The sequence below is a fragment of the Tachyglossus aculeatus genome, chromosome X4 (genome assembly GCF_015852505.1).
Source record: "Tachyglossus aculeatus isolate mTacAcu1 chromosome X4, mTacAcu1.pri, whole genome shotgun sequence".
Classification (NCBI taxonomy): domain Eukaryota; kingdom Metazoa; phylum Chordata; class Mammalia; order Monotremata; family Tachyglossidae; genus Tachyglossus; species Tachyglossus aculeatus.
In genome coordinates, this window is record NC_052098.1 from 37,457,945 (window position 1) to 37,475,164 (window position 17,220).

The following is a 17,220-nucleotide window of genomic DNA, read 5'->3' on the forward strand; positions in this document are numbered from 1 at the left end:
GAAGGGACGGTGGACAAGAAAGGGAGGAAGCGCCGCCGGGGCTTGGAAAGTGCAGGACTGGAAGTGCGCGCCAGCCAGGGCCGCAAATCTCAGTGCGCAACTTCCTTTGATCCGGGGGGAACCCAGGAATCCGAGCCCAGGCTAATCAGGACGGAAAGGTACCGTTGGGTACCGGGCACGGGGGAAAACGGGCCGGGCCGGGTACTCCGTCCCCTGGGGCTCAGGCCACATGTTCTGGCATGTGGAGCTGCAGGCGAGCCCGGAAGCGGCTAGCAAAAGGTGGCCGCCCCGGGGACCAAAGAATCCGGCCTGGAAGGGGCCCAAGGAGCCTCGTCCTTCTCCGATCACTCCAGCGGGGCACCTAAAGTAAACTGCGGGCGCTGTATGGGCAGTTGCCCTTCGCTCCGCTTCTCGGGGGCTCCGGAGGAGGAGGAGGAGGAGGAGGAGGAGGCGGCAGCAGCAGCTGCAACGCGGGGGCTGCAGCTGAGGCCGCTCTTACCTTGACCGCCGGGGGTCCAGCTGCTGCGGCTGAGGCCATCTTTGCGGGAGGAAAGGGGTTCACTCGCCCGCACCGAGCTCCGCACCCGCCGGGGAGGCCTGGAGCTGCTGCCGCCGCGCGGGAAAGGGCAATGCGCAACTCTCGAGCGCCCGCGGGGGGGGGAGGGACGGGAGGGGCAAGGGGAAGGGGGGAGGGAAAAGAATACCTAGCCCCTCCTCTTCCTCCCGATGTCTTGCCCCGCCCCGTTACTTGATCTTGGTTTTGAACTTGGTTTCAGTTCCACCCCCCGCAGCGTCCTCTTCAACCCAGGCCAGTCGAGTCGAGCCGTACGACCACCGGCTAAATGGATGAGAATCCTAGAGAAAATTGGATCTTTGGGATACACCCTCATCTCCCCCCCCCCTCCCCCCCCGAAAGCCTTTATTTTTCGTATTTTAAACAGGAAAATGGATTTTCTGAGCAACAGGCACGGTGAAATAACTCCAGAAAAAATCCCCAACGCTTAAAAAAAACACCCAAAAAACAGATGACTAAGAGCCGGATCGGCCATTCTTATCTCGTCTGAGCAGACAAGGCTACCAACCGTTGCTTATTGTTTAGGTTTGGGGCCTAGGCATAACAAAAACCTCATGCCTTGGAGAACGTGACAAAATTACTTGGACCACCAATACTTGCATTCAAAATAGAAATTTTATGATTTGTTAAACTGTGATTAATTTGGACCCAATGCAATTCTGTAATTGGCTACTTCTCTCCTTCCTCCTTCTCCACCTCTCCAGCTACTCAACTGTGCCATAATAATAATAATAAGTGCTTTCTATGTGTCAAGCACTGTACTAAGCACTGGGGTAGATACAAGCTAATCAGGTCCCACTTGGGGCTTAGTCCAAGTGGGAGGGAGGATAGGTATTGAATCTTCATTTTGTAGATGAGGGAACTGAGGCACAGAGAAGTGAAGCGATTTGTCCAAGCTCACCCAGCAGACAAGTGGCAAAGCTGCCATTAGAACCCTCATCCTCTGACTCTCTCTCCCTCTCCCTCCCAACCCCTTGCTGATGCGTTTCCCCCCACCCCTCCAAGTCTGAAATTCCCTCCCCATTCATAACTGACAAACCTCAACTCTTTATATCCCCCAAACTACAACTTCAGCCCTATCCCTATACTTATACCAGCTGCAGCAACTGAGGCCATCTTTGTGGGAGGAAAGGGGTTCACTCTCCCACACCAAGTTCCAGTATCTTATATACCCTGAATTTATCTGAAATATGTCTCCTCTAGATTATCAGCTTCTTGAGTGCAAGGATCATGTCTTCTAATTCTCCTAAGCACTTGGTCCAGTGCTTTGCCCTCAGTAGGTGCTCAATAAATATTCCTGATCAATCACTTGATAGTTTGATTCAATAAATCACAGTAGCTAAAATCCCATATGAGCTACTGCCATCTCCACAGCTATCTACCTCGCTCATAGCAATGGAAAAACCATGGGACCAGCCAGGATTCAGGAGACCCGGGATCTAATGCCATCTTTGTCACTGGCTTGCCATGTGACCTGGGCAACTTACTCAACTTCCCTGGGAATCAGTTTTCTCATCTGTATAATGGGGATAGCTAACTTTCGACCAGATCTGTCTTGAAGATTTTTAAAGCACACCATTTTGGCACACCATCTAACGGAGCATCACTGAAAGATAATGGCTATGAAAATAACAGTATCCCACCATTTATACTAGTGTCTATCTCTCCCTCTAGACCGTAAGCTTGTGGGCAGGGAATGTGTCTATTGCACTCTCCCAAGTGCTTAGTACAGTGCTCCGCACACAGTAAGTGTTCAATAAATACCATTGATTGATTGATTTATTGATTAACTTCTTTGTGCCTCATTTACCTCATCGTTAAAATGGGGAATTAAGACTGAGAGCCCCATGTGGGACAGGGACTTTGTCCCACCTGATCATCTTGTATCTACTCCAGCACTTAGTGTAGTGCCTGGCACATAGTTAGTGCTTAACAAATACCATAAAAATAAAGACTGGAGATCCTGGAAATCTAATCATGTCAGTAGGAGTTCAGAAATTCATTCAGAAGATTGGACGCAGAAGTGCTTGACAGACCGAGCAGCCGCATGGATCATCTTAACAGTAATAATTGTGGTATTTGTTAAGTGCTTACTGTGTGCCAGGCACTGTACTAAGTGCTGGGGTGGATACAAGCAAATCAGGTTGGACACAGTCCCTGTCCCACATGGAGCTCACAGTCTCAATCCCCATTTTACAGATGAGGCAACTGAGGCACAGAGAAGTGAAGTGACTTGTCTAAAGTCACACAGAAGACAAGTGGCAGAGCCAGGATTAGAACCCATGACTTTCTGACTCCCAGGCCCATGTGCTATCCACTGTGCCATGCTGCTTCTTGAGGCATCACTCCTTCCCCATATCCCTCTCCTCCAATCTCTCCAGTGGCTTCCCATTTTCCTCCACATCAAGTCAAAATTCTCTTGACTGACTTCAAGGCTCTCTGCCAACTTACCCCGTTGTACTTAACAATGCTTTTTACCCACTCTTCTCCAGCTCGCTGTCTTCGTTCCTCCTAAGTCAACCTTCTAGCTGAATCTCGCTTTCAGCTCTCCTGCCTCCTCCTCTTCACTGTCGCTCTTCCACCAGTCTAGAGCTCCCTTCCAGCCCCCTGAAATCTGACAGACCACAGATCTCCTCACCTTCAAAATCCTACCAACCTCCAACAAGCCTTTTCTGGTTAACTCCCTACAACCCAAGTCACTTCAAACCTACCAACCACCTCTAGCACTTGTATGTTTATGTGTTTATACCCTCCTTAAGCACCTATGTGGGACTATATGATTGATTATACAGCGGATTTATTTATTTATTCAGATGACCCTATTTGTTAATATTTTATATCTGTCTCCAACTCTAAAAATATAAGCTCCTTGTTGGAAGGGAATGTCTCATGCTTTTGTTGTGCTTTCCCAAGTGCTTAGTACAGTGCATTGCATCCAGTGGGTGCTCAGTAAACACTCTTATTACTACTACTACTACTACAACCACCAATACCAAGGAAATCAGGATTTTTTTTTCCATGAGGCAGGAATGGAATGAGATACCTAAGTGGAGAGCTGAAGAGACAGGGGGTCATGATGAAAGGAAAGCACATAGCTAATGAAAGGCCTGCCACACCGGGGAGTAACACTAGATGTCGTTTTTACCTCTTAGTGAGGAAATCTTTGTCTTAACCGGCTGCCTAGGTCCCAGTAAGCAATGGCGTGAGCCTTTTGTATTTACTGACTCAGAGGGCAAGAGGGGTTAGAATTCAAAAAAACCTCTCCAAGCACGGATATCAGTTCCAGCTTAGAGCAGGGCCAGAGACTGGAACCCTGGCTGATTCCCCTATCAGCCCAGCATGTGCTATTGCTGGAAATCCTTGCATGAAGACAGTGATTTACCGGGATAATCCCAGAGTGTTCCAACTGAGAAACGCTTCTGAGTGAAGCGGCGAGGCCTCCACCCCACTTCTCTCCTTTTCCTCCCGCCCTCCTCTTCCTTCTCGGAAGCAGCAACAACATCTCAAAGGCTGAGTTTGCTGAAGTGGTCACGCAAAAAAGCCCAATTACTAACTGTGGTAATAATGATGGTATTCGTTAGGAACTTACTATATGCAAAGCACTGTTCTAAGCGCTGGGTGACAGCAGTAGGAAAGGTGGCTGCCAGGGCTGTCCAGAGATCATTCCAGGAACTTCACCCTCTCATTTGCAAACAGTAAGCACTCAATAAATGCAGTTGATTGATTGATTTGAGGAAACAACGGACAGTGCCCATAGTTCTTCAGATCCTTAGTTGACCCAAGGGTAGCACAATATCTTCAGTAGATTTAGCTGTGAATTTAGAATGAATCCTCTTAGTGTTGCTCCCAGAAAGCAGGTGACAGGCACGCTCTGGTTTTTCTACCATAAATCGACATGGCTAAGGTGTTAGTGTTGGAAGCATCTTCCTTTTTCTGGGGTTTGGAAGTATCATGAAAGCCTGACATATACCTGGGCTTTTGAGATGTTGCTGGAATCTGAGAAGCAGTTTCTAAACTTGATTTCTTTTCTTATGATCACGGTTATAAGTTCCTTGAAGGCAAGGATCATGTCTACCTCTTACTTAAACTGTGAGCCCCATGTGGAACAGGGACTTTATCCAATTCCATTAGCTTGTATCTACCCCAGTGCTTGGCAGTACAGTGCTTGACACATAGTAAGCATTTAACAAGAACCATAAAAAACAAACCAAAAAAAACGCTCTATGGTACTGTACTCTCCCAAGTGCTTAGTATAGTGCTCTGCACACAGTAAGCACTCAATAAATGCCATTGGTTGGTTGATTGATTTTTTGAGGTATAAATTGTTTAAAATTTTTAAAGAGCAGTGTACATAACTCGATTTTTTTTTTTAAACAGGACAAAGATGCTTTGGTTTCAGAACAACACAGTACAGCGAATAAGATATCCCCTTGGACTATTGTTTAGAAATCTCTGTGCTTCCAAGAGAAATCTGCCAGTGTTAACCTTATTCACAAAGGTAAAAAGGATTAGAAATGATTAGCTATTAAAATTGTCTTTTGAAAAGTCAAAAACAGGATATAGCCACAGTTGAAAAGCTGCAGTGTGGGAAGGAATGAAAATGAAAGTGCAATGTACCTCTTTGCTGCTCAGTTTTTCCATCTGGGGATATGCTCTTTCACAAACTTCATTCTGCTGTGGCTGTATGGGCAAGAGTTTGGGTTCTTAAGGAGTGTCAGATTCTTGGATAAGTAAAAGATGAAGAGAAGAAAGAAGTTGATTTAAAAATCCACATTCTACCATTCTAGATAGATCGTTTTAGGTTATGCTAAAACTGTCTCATTTTTTCTTTATCAATTGTTATTTCTTCTCTACTGGAATGTCTGTTATATGAGAATGGGTACTTTCTGTTGTTTAATCATCTCCCGAGAATATTCTTTTGGATGGTTTGTTGTCCTAAATGAAGTGTTAGGGGACAGAGGGGCCAGGGGTAGTTGGTAATGAGTACAATAATGGAAGGGGAAATGTGCCTTTTTAATAGGATATTCTGAGTACAGTCACATTTTTCCTAGCATAGCTTATAAAGTGAACCTCTTTTGTGGAATATTTGCCTAGTCTAAAGGGCTTTCATAACTCTTAGCAGGTGTCATACAGTTGGCAATTGCAAAGCAAAATGATTTCATTCAGGAGCACAGTGCCGAGAATAAACTGTCGGATCATCTACCCTAACAACCTTCTAGGGTAGATTTTTCAAGCAAGTGGCAGAGAGGGTATGGGAAATGAACTTCTCTCAGAGGGCCAGATATAAAGTGACCAATTTTCTGGAGCTCCAGGTGATGAGGCCAATGGTCCAAGAAAACAGAGATTTAGTGGGAGATGGGGGGATGGAGGGGATATATATATATATACTGGGGCTGATGTCCTCAGTGTAATCTGGAGCTGAGCAGCAGAGGCTTGAAAAAGTAAATGGAGAGACTACAGCCTAGCTTGGAGTCCAGAGGAGCTGGCTGAGCTTTAGACAGCTTGTGGTGGGTGAAATACTCAGCTGAAGTTGCTCTTACCTTATCCTACCACTTCATTCCAGAATTCTTTCAGATGTTGGAACCAGGGGACAAGCAGCATGGCCTAGTAGAAAGAGCATAGGACTGAGATTCAGGAAACCTGAGTTGTAATCCCAACTCTACTTACTTGCCTGCTGTGTGACCTTGGGCAAGTCATTTCATGTCATTTCATGTCTCTGTGCCTCAGTTTCCTCATCTGTAAAATGGGGATAAGATACCTGCCCTCCCTCGTACTTCAGCCATGAGCCCCATGTGGGAAGAAACTGTGTCTGATTTGATTGTATTATATCTACCCCAACACTTGGCACATTGTAAGCACTTAAATACTGTTGTTATTATTATCATCATTATTATTATTAACCAACCCAATACAGAACACCTGGTCATGATAGCCAAATTGTCCATTTCCTGAGCTTTTTGACTTAGCTCATTATGTAACTGGAATAGCCCAAAACTTTGTTAGCATTTCTTCTAAGACCAGAAAGATTTTCACATGATTAAAACTTACTTAGGGACCTGGAATCTAGATGTAAATAGAAAACAAATGATCTTTTATGGCTTACAAAACAATAACCAATTATTTTCTTCCTCATATCATAAATTAATTATGGCATTTATTAAGCACTATGTGCTAAGATACACACAAAATGATCAGATAGGACACAGCCCCTGCCCCACATGAGGCTCACAATCTAAGAGGCATGGAGAGCAAGGATCTTATTCTCATTTTATAGATGAGGAAATTGAGGTCCAGAGAAGTTACATGACTTGACCAAAGTAATACAGTAGGCCAGGGGCAGATCTGGGACTAGAACCCAGATCTCCTGACTTTTGGTCTTATGCTCCTTCCATTTGGCCACCCTGCCAAATATTGTGCAAAACAATCCCATTCTTCAGCAAACTGGACATACCATACTGGCTTCCTTCAAAAGGTTGCCATACTCTTTTATACTCTGATTTAGGTTTTAGATTTCAGAAGGAATTAATGTTTTCAAATTAGAGAAGCAGTGTGACCTAGTGGAAAAGAGCCGGGGCCTGGGAGTCAGAGAACCTGCCATACATCTGCTGTGTGACTTTGGGCAAGTCACTTCACTTCTCTGTGACACAGTTCCGTGATCTGCAAAATGGGGATTCAATACCTGTTCTCCTTCCTATTCATTCATTCATTCATTCAATTGTATTTATTGAGCGCTTACTGTGTGCAGAGCACTGTACTAAGCGCTTGGAAAGTACAAGTTGGCAACATATAGAGATGGTCCCTACCCAACAGCGGGCTCACAGTCTAGAAGGGTGGGGACAGACAACAAAACAAAACATATTAACAAGATAAAATAAATAGAATAAATATGTACAAATAAAATAAATAAATAGAGTAATAAATACGTACAAACATATATACATATATACAGGTACTGTGGGGAGGGGAAGGAGGTAAGGCGGGTGGGATGGGGAGGGGGAGGAGAGAGAGAGGAAGGAGGGGGCTCAGTCTGGGAAGGCCTCCTGGAGGAGGTGAGCTCTCAGTAGGGCATTGAAGGGAGGAAGAGAGCTAGCTTGGTGGATGTGCAGAGCGAGGGTGTTCTGGGCCAGGGGGGTGACGTGGGCCAGGGGTCGATGGTGGGACAGGGGAGAACGAGGCACAGTGAGGAGATTAGCGGCAGAGGAGCAGAGGGTGCAGGCTGGGCTGTAGAAGGAGAGAAGGGAGGTGAGGTAGGAGGGGGCGAGATGATGGAGAGCCTTGAAGCCGAGGGTGAGGAGTTTTTGCCTGATGCGTAGGTTGATTGGTAGCCACTGGAGATTTTTGAGGAGGGGAGTAACATGCCCAGAGTGTTTCTGGACAAAGATGATCCGGGCAGCGGCGTGAAGTATGGATTGAAGTGGGGAGAGACAGGAAGATGGGAGATCGGAGAGGAGGCTGATGCAGTAATCCAGTCGGGATAGGATGAGAGATTGAACGAGAAGGGTAGCGGTTTGGATGGAGAGGAAAGGGCGGATCTTGGAAATGTTGTGGAGATGAGACCAACAGGTTTTGGTGACGGATTGGAAGTGAGGGGTGAACGAGAGAGCGGAGTCGAGGATGACACCAAGTTTGCGGGCTTGTGAGACGGGAAGGATGGTAGTGCTGTCAACAGTCATGGGAAAGTCAGGGAGAGGGCAGGGTTTGGGAGGGAAGATAAGGAGTTCAGTCTTGGACATGTTGAGTTTTAGATGGCGGGCAGACATCCAGACGGAGGTGTCATGAAGGCAGGAGGAGATGCAAGCCTGGAGGGAGGGAGAGAGAGCAGGGGCAGAGATGTAGATGTGGGTGTCATCAGCGTAGAGATGATAGTTGAAGCCGTGGGAGCGAATGAGTTCACCAAGGGAGTGAGTGGAGATAGAGAACAGAAGGGGACCAAGAACTGACCCTTGAGGAACCCCTATAGTAAGGGGATGGGTGGGGGGGGGAGCCCGCAAAGGAGAATGGCCGGGGAGATAAGAGGAGAACCAGGAGAGGACAGAGTCTGTGAAGCCAAGGTTGGATAGTGTGTTGAGGAGAAGGGAGTGGTCCATGGTGTCGAAGGCAGCTGAGAGGTCGAGGGAGGATTAGGATAGAGTAGGAGCCGTTGGATTTGGCAAGCAGGAGGTCATTGGTGACCTTTGAGAGGGCAGTTTCTGTGGAATTTAGGGGATGGAAGCCAGATTGGAGGGGGTCGAGGAGAGAGTTGGCATTGAGGAATTCGAGGCAGCGCATGTAGATGACTCGTTCAAGGAGTTTGGAAAGGAATGGTAGGAGGGAGATAGGGCGATAACTAGAAGGTGAGGTGGGGTCAAGAGAGGGGTTTTTTAGGATGGGAGAGACATGGGCATGTTTGAAGGCAGAGGGGAAGGAACCAGTGGAGAGTGAGCAGTTGAAGATGGAAGTTAAGGAGGGGAGAAGGGACGGAGCAAGAGATTTCATAAAATGAGAGGGAATGGAAACAGAAGCACAGGTGGCCGGAGTAGCACTTGAGAGGAGGGAGGAGATCTCCTCTGAGGATCCTGCTGGGAAAGATGGGAAAGTAGCAGAGAGGGTTGAGAGCCAGGGGGTTGGAGAAGTGGGGGGAGTGACTTTGGGGAGGTCAGACCTGATGGATTTAATTTTATTAATGAAGTAGGAGGCCAGATCGTTGGGGGTGAGGGAAGGAGGAGGGGGAGGAACCGGGGACCTGAGAAGGAAGTTAAATGTACGGAAGAGCTGATGGGGATGATGGGCAGAGTCCTACTTCGACTATGAGCCCCATGTGGGACCTGATGATCTTGTTTCTACCCCAGTGCTTAGTATGGAGCTTGGCACATAGTAAGGGCTTAACAAATACCACAATTATTATTATTATCATCAATATTATTATTATACTAAAAGCATAATTTATTCTTAGAAAATCAAACCAATTGTTTGCTAAGACCTTTTAGAGGCTAGCCTCATGCCGGATTCTCATTTAAAAGAGAATTGCTTGTTTGTTATGCTTCTGTTGAGTGAGAGCAGTATAATTCTGTTTTTGTCTTTAAAAAAAGTTAGATCTTGCATTGACTTTCTCTGCCTTCCTAATTTTTTCCCTAGATCTCAACCATAACTTATGCCTACAAAGCATATCCCCGAGTCTATCTCCTCTCGCATGCTTAATATGTTTTGTTTTGTTCTCTATCTCCCCCTTCTAGACTGTGAGCCCACTGTTGGGTAGGGACCATCTCTATATGTTGCCAACTTGTACTTCCCAAGTGCTTAGTACAGTGTTCTGCACACAGTAAGTGCTCAATAAATACGATTGAATGAATGAATGCTTAAAAACAACAATGTAGAATTATGGAAACCTTCTCCCTTTCTAATCAAAACTCAGGACATTTTACCTGGCCTTGGTTAAAGCCAAGAGCTGCCTTATAAAAGCAGCTTGGCCTAGTGAAAAACAGCACGGACCTGGGAGTCAGAGAACCTGTGTTCTAATCCCAGTTCCACCACTCGCCTGCTATGTGACCTTGAGTAAGTTGTTTAACTTCTCTGTACCTCAGTTTTCTCATCTGTGAAACGGGTACTAAATACTACTCCCTCCTATTTAGATTGAGCCCCTTGTGGTACAGGGGATTGTGTTCAAACTTATTATCTTGTATCTACCCCAGCCCTCAGTGCAGTACTTGGCACATAGTGTGTAACAAATACAATGATTATTATTATTATTATTATTATTATTATTAATGTCTCAGTTCCCCAGTTTATCCATCACCAGTTTCTCGTATAAAATAGGATTCTATTCACTAGGGTGTTGGGAAGCTTAATAAATTGATATGTTATAAATACACTCTCGGCCTCTCTGCTAAGATATTTAAAGTATCAGTAAAGCATATTTGATGCAATTCTAAATTGATCCAACTTTTTGCTTACGTTGAAAATCACTGTAACTTTGAACTAGGATAAAACAGATTTTAAAATCAATTGGGCTTATTTTCACAAAGAATTGCATTCTACGCTTTAATGCCTTTTTTTAAACAGATAATTTCTTTTTTTTCTTTCTATAGGATCCATGTCCACTTTGCATTGAAGCAAAGGAAATGCTTGAGCCATATAAAAACAGAGTAAGTTATGGTGTTTTCTTTTATTAATTTTTATGTTTTGGGGTGTAATAATAATTGTGGCATTAGTTAAGTGCTTACCATGCCAAGCTCTGTACTGAGTACTGGGGTAGATTAATCTAGTGGATAGAACATGGGCCTGGAAGTCAGAAGGACCTGGGTTCTAATCCCAGGTCTGCCGCTTGTCTGCTGTGAGATCTTAGGCAAGTCACTTCACTTCTCTGGGCCTCAGTTACCTCATCTGTAAAATGAAGATTAAGACTGTGAACCCCTTGTGGGACAGGGACTGTGTCCAACCCAATTTGCTTGTATCCACCCCACCATTTACTACAGTGCCTGGCATATAGTAAGCACTTAAAAATTACCACAATTATAATGGTATTTTTTGAGTGCTCATTCTGTGCAGAACATTGTACTAAGTGCTTGAGAGAATGCTCTACAACAAAGTTGGTAGACCCGATCCCTATCCACAAGGAATTTACAGTCTAAGGGGGAGCGAAAGCAGGCATTTAATCCCCATTTACAGATGAGGAAACAGAGGCATAGAGAAGTTAAGTGAAGGGATTCTGATACGTGAAGCCAGCAGAAAGAGCACAGGACTGAGGGTTGAGGCCCGGGTTCTAATTTTGGCTCTGTCACTTGGCTCTGTGTGGCCTTGGGCAAGTCACTTCATCTCTCAGCACCTCCTCATCTGTACAGTGTGGATTAAATAACTGTTCCACACTCCCCTCCCCTCTTAGGCTGGGGGCCCTTTATGGGACAGGGATCATATTCCATCTTATTGTCTTGTGTCTACCCCAGCACTTGGCACAGTACTTGGCACATGGTAGTCTCAACAACTACCATTATTATTATTAGTGTCTGTGTCCCCCTCTAGACTGTAAAGTCGTTGTAGGCAGGAAACATGTCTACCAACTCTGTTGGATTGTACTCTCCCAAACCCTTAGTACAATGCTGTACACACAGTAAGCATTCAATAAATACCATTGATTGTACAAAAGATGTTTTTCATCTGAAATCTCTGGGGAATATTTTCTCACCTGGCATCTATTATTCAAAGGGATATATTTTGGTCCTGATTTCCATTAAACTCACCTCAAAGTACATTTACTTCTCTCTGACTCAAAGCATGATTATACATAAAAACTAACTTAAACAGCAAGTGTAATGTAGGTGTTTTCTTTAAATATTTCCCCTTGAGCATTCCTATTCCCTGGATCTGGCTGTGTACTTTCCCAAAACAGATTTTTGGTGGTAGACTGTCACAGCCAATGTTTTCAAGATGATTCGTACGAGGCGCCAGACTGAGGGCATATTTTGGTCCCTTGGGAAACTGAATATATAAGCACACTTGGACACTCATCCCCCGTCTCCCCACCCCAACCACTGTAGCACTTATATACATATTTATATACTCTATTGCGTCCCCCTACCTCTACCTTTTTTTAGTGGCTATCTCCCCAACTCTATTGTAAGCTCCTCGAGAGCAGGAATCATTATCTACTTACCCTATTGTAATCTTTCAAGTGCTTAGTATAGTGTTCTCCCCATAGGAGGTGCTCAATAAATGCTATTGATTGATTGCTTGATTCCTCGGCAGCTGAAGGCAAAGCCAGGGGATAAATATGTGCATGCTGGGAAAGGTGCATGATAGACTTCCCCCACATTTGGAGATTGAGTGCATTTTCTCAGAGTGGGTTGAGGCGGTATGCTGAACTAGAGTGCCACAGTTGGTAGAATGCCTGTTCTTGAATGATCTGTACTTATGGAGGGGAAACATTGCACAGGGAATACAAAAGATGGACAATGAAAAACAAGGTAGTGGCTTGATCCTGAATGGACAACAGGAGGAGACAGCCAAAGGACTGCCTGGATGATGGGAGAAGATGCTTTGGGTCAGTAGAGTCTGAAGGCGCTGCTGCGTGGCAGTCTCCAAAGGGGCAGGAGAGATCTACCAGGCTACTGAGTTGGGCCTTAGGAATCAGAATTCCCCAAGTCAATCAATCAATGGTATTTATTGAATGCTTACTATGTGCAGAGCACTGTACTAAGTGCTTGGGAAAATGCAATACAATAATGATAATAATAATGATGGTATTTGTTAAGCGCTTACCATTTGCAAAGCCTATTCTAAGCGCTGGGGAGGTTACAAGGTGATCAGGTTGTCCCACGGGGGGCTCACAGTTTTAATCCCCATTTTACAGATGAGGTACCTGAGGCACAGAGAAGTTAAGTGACCTGCCCAAAGTCACACAGCTGACAGTTGGCAGAGCCTGGATTTGAACCCATGACCTCTGACTCCAAATCCCAGGCTCTTTCCACTGAGCCACGCTGCTTTAGATATAATCCCTGCCCTCAAAGAGCTTACAGTCTAGATGGGGAGATGTTAAAGTAATTTACAGATAGAGGAAATGACAGTGTAAGGTACATATATGAGTGCTGTGAGGCCGGGGATGGGGTGAATATCAAATGCTTAAGGAGTGCAGATCCTTATGCATAGGCAATGAAAAGAGGATGGGTAGGGGAAATGAGGGCTTAGATAGGGAAGGCCTCTTGGAGGAGATGTGATTTTAATAAGGCTTTGAAGGTGGGAAATGTGGTGGTCTGTAGGATCTGAAGGGGGAGGGAGTTCCAATCAATCGTATTTACTGAGCGCTTACTGTGTGCAGAGCACTGTACTAAGCACTTGGGAAGTACAAGTTGGCAACATATAGAGACAGTCCCTTCCCAACAGTGGGCTCACAGTCTAGAAAGTTCCAGGCTAGAGGGAAGATGTGGGTCGTCGGAGAGAAAGACGAGATTGAGGAACACTGAGTAGGTTGGCGTTAAAGGAGTGAAGAGTGCAGGTTGGGTTTTAGTTTGGGTTTTAAAAGGAGATCAGCGAGGTAAGGTAGGAGGAGAGGTGATTGAGTGCCATGCATTCAATCATATTTATTGAGCGCTGTGTGCAGAGCAGTGTACTAAGCGCTTGGGAAGTACAAGTTGGCAACATATAGAGACAGTCCCTACCCAACAATGGGCTAACAGTCTAGAAGGGGGAGACAGACAATAAAAGTTTTAAAGCCTTAAAGTCGACAGTGAGATTATGTTTGATGCAGAGGTGGATGGGCAACCATTGGAGGTTTTTGAGGAGTGGGGAGATGTGATCCGAGTGTTTTTTAGAAAATGATCCAGGCAGCAGAGTAAGGGATGGATTGCGGTGGGGAGAGACTGAAGGCAGGGAGGTCAGCTAGGAAACTGATGCAGTGGTCAAAGTGGGCTAGTAAGTGCTCCGATAAGCATGGAAGCAGTTTGGATGGAGAGGAAGGGGAGGATTCTAGAGATGTTTTGAAGGTAGAACTGGCGGGATTGTGTGACAGATTGAATGTGTGTCTTGATTGAGAGAGATGAGTCAAGGATAATGCCAATGTTACAGGCTTGTGAGACAGGAAGGACGATTCTGACGATTTTGACACCTGTCTACATGTTTTGTTTTGTTGTCTGTCCCCCCCCCTTCTAGACTGTGAGCCTGTTGTTGGGTAGGGACCATCTCTATATATTGCTGACTTGTACTTCCCAAGCACTTAGTACAGTGCTGTGCACACAGTAAGCGCTCAATAAATGATTGAATGAATGAATGAAGGATGGTGTTGTCTACAGAGATAGGAAAGTCAGAGGGCTGACAGGATTTGGGTGGGTAGGTGAGGAGTTGTGTTTGTGGATAAAACTTTCTATTCTCCATCACTCTCACAACTGTGAGTGTCAAGCCATGGTCCTAGGGGATGGGGAAAATGGAGTAAAAATTAGTAGTTACTGTCCCTGCCCTAAATTATGGAAAGAACACACCACTGTCATAAATTAAGGAAGTTTAGAAAATTGCAAATTGCCTTCCCAGTGCTTCAAATGGTCATTTCTTTCCCCTAATGTTCTACAAGGATATGCTTCCATGAAGCTCCCTAAAATTATGGAAGGCAGCCTTTCCTTTTCCCAAAGAGCCATGGAGAACCTCGGTCTCCCCACTCTGAAGGCTGAAAGCCTGAACCAAAAAGCCAACATCAACTGAAACCCACCCTGAAAAAATATAGCATCACCAGATGTAGTTGCAATCATAAAGGAACATGTCTACCAACTCTATTCTATTGTCCTCTCCCAAGTGCTTAGTACAGTGCTGTGCATTCATTCAATCGTATTTATTGAGCGCTTACTGTGTGCAGAGCACTGTACTAAGCGCTTGGGAAGTACAAGTTGGCAACATATAGAGACGGTCCCTACCCAACAGCGGGCTCACAGTCTAGAAGGGGGAGACAGAGAACAAAACATATTAACAAGATAAAGTAAATAGAATAAATATGTACAAATAAAATAGAGTAATAAATACGTACAAACATATATACATATATACAGATGCTGTGGGGAGGGGAAGGAGGTAAGGCGGGGAGATGGGGAGGACGGGTTGAGGAAGGAAGGGGCTCAGTCTGGGAAGGCCTCCTGGAGGAGGTGAGCTCTCAGTAGGGCTTTGAAGGGAGGAAGAGAGCTAGCTTGGCGGATGTGTGGAGGGAGGGCATTCCAGGCCAGGGAAGCACACAGGAAGCACTCAATAAATATGACTGATAAAGAATGGAAAACATTCAGTGTCTGTTGTTTTCAGTTTATTTTACAGGAGGTGGACATCACACTCCCAGAGAACTCTGCCTGGTATGAAAGATACAAATCTGACATTCCCGTCTTCCATTTTAATGGCCAGTTCCTGATGATGCATCGAGTGGACATCCCCAAACTTGAGAAACAGCTTCTGAAATGGTAGCAATAAATGCCTCTCTGGTTTACACAGAGCTTGGGGTGGCTGAAGGTATTCTGGAATGGGAGCTGAATGGCTTGTTTGACCATGTTAATTTGATAGAATAAAAGCTTTTGATTTTTCTATTTATTTTCCAACTGGATTAACAGTGAAGTACTCCATATTCCACCTCTCAGGGTCACACCTGGGGAGTCAAGCAAGGAAGCAGCATGGTGTAGTGGATAGAACCCAGGCCTGGGAATCAGAACGTCCTGGATTCTAATCCTGGCTCCACCACCTGTCTGCTGTGTGACCTTAGGCAAATCACTTGGCTTATCTGTGCCTCAGTTACCTCATCAGTAAAATGGGTAATAAGACTGTGAGCCCTATGCGGAACAGGAACTGTGTTCAACCCAATTTGCTTGTATCCACCCCAGCACTTAGTACAGTGCCTGGCACACTGTAAGCACTTAACAAATACCATAATTATCATCATTATTGTTAAGCAGGGATATATCCATTCCATTCCTAGCTTGGGCAGTGGCTAGCAAGTAGAAGGCAGTCTGCTACAAGTCAAAACTCACCTGTGCTGGGCAGCAGCAGCATGGGAGAGAGTTGAGGGCGGAGACTCAAAATTACTGTGCGGAAGGAGGCAATGGTAAACCACTTCCATATTTTTACCAAGAAAACTCTGGATACACTACCAGAACGATTGCAGATGGAGGTGGGGCGTTCCAGGAGAGATGTATCCATGGCGTCACTATGGGTCAGAGACGATACAACAGCATACAACAAAACTCCATATTCACTAGAAAATGTCATTTAAAGAAATGGGTGCTATTCCTTGGCATCCCTGCTGCAGTCCTGAGGGGATTTATTCATTTATTATCTTTATGTAAGAGAATAGTGTTGTAGGTATTCCAAGATCACACTCTTGGCAACACAATCCTATGTGTACATCCTGTACAGGCAAGTGTGGTCCTCTACAAACCTTCGTTATGGGCAGGGAACACGTCTGCTAATTCAGTGCGTTGCACACAGTAAACACTCAATAAATATGATTGAATAATTCTGTCATATTATACCTTCCCAAATGCTTAGTACAGTGCTGTGCCCATAGTAAGCATGCAAAAAATACCACTGAGTGATTGATTCTACAATCCACCCCTTCCACTCTATCCGTACAGCTACCACACTGACCCAGGCATTTGGCATATCCCGCCTTGACTCCTAGCATCAGTTTCCTCGCTGATCTCTCTGCCTCCAGTTCGGTTCAGCCTCTAGGTCACTCTGCTACCCAGATCATTTTCCTAGGTCATTCTGCTCATATTTCTCCTCATAAACCTCCAATAGTTACCTATTCCTCTTGACATCGAGGAGAAACCCCTATTAGCTTTAAGGCAATTAGCGCTTTCCCTCGGACCTATCCACTCTTCCCATCCCAGGTTGCTCTGTTTCCCTCAAATGAACCCACTCACTGTGCCTCATTCTCATTTCTCCCACTATCAAACTCTGTCTCTTGCCTTTCCCCTCCCCAGCCTAGTGGAAAGAGAAAGGGCCTGAGAGCCAGAGGGCCTGGGTCCTAATTTCGGCTCTGCTACGGGCCTCCTGCTGCATGACCATGGACAAGTCACAACTTCTCTGTGCTTCAGTTTCCTCAGCTGTAAAATGGGGATGAAAATACCTGTTCTCCCTCCTACTTAGACTGTGAGCTCCATGGGGGGCAGGGCCAGGGGCTGTATCTGACCTGATTATCTTCTATCTACCTCAAT

General features: G+C 45.3%; 2 protein-coding genes across 2 annotated transcripts in view; one reads left to right on the top strand and one right to left on the bottom strand.

Annotated features, from left to right (window-relative positions):
* The window catches only part of LOC119947969 (methylthioadenosine phosphorylase), a 56,557-nt gene extending 55,920 nt beyond the window's left edge, over positions 1-637 (bottom strand). Inside the window, exon 1 of the mRNA XM_038769690.1 lies at positions 500-637. Coding sequence (XP_038625618.1) covers positions 500-538 — 39 coding nt within the window. The 5' untranslated portion in view covers positions 539-637. The remainder of the gene's footprint in view (positions 1-499) is intronic.
* On the top strand, positions 12-15,594 carry CX4H5orf63 (chromosome X4 C5orf63 homolog). Its single transcript, XM_038769691.1, has 4 exons — positions 12-158; positions 4,952-5,072; positions 10,639-10,695; positions 15,320-15,594. The coding sequence occupies exons 2-4, from the start codon at positions 4,959-4,961 to the stop codon at positions 15,473-15,475; spliced, it is 327 nt and encodes a 108-aa protein (XP_038625619.1). The 5' UTR covers positions 12-158; positions 4,952-4,958; the 3' UTR covers positions 15,476-15,594.
* The last annotated feature ends 1,626 nt before the right edge of the window (positions 15,595-17,220 follow it).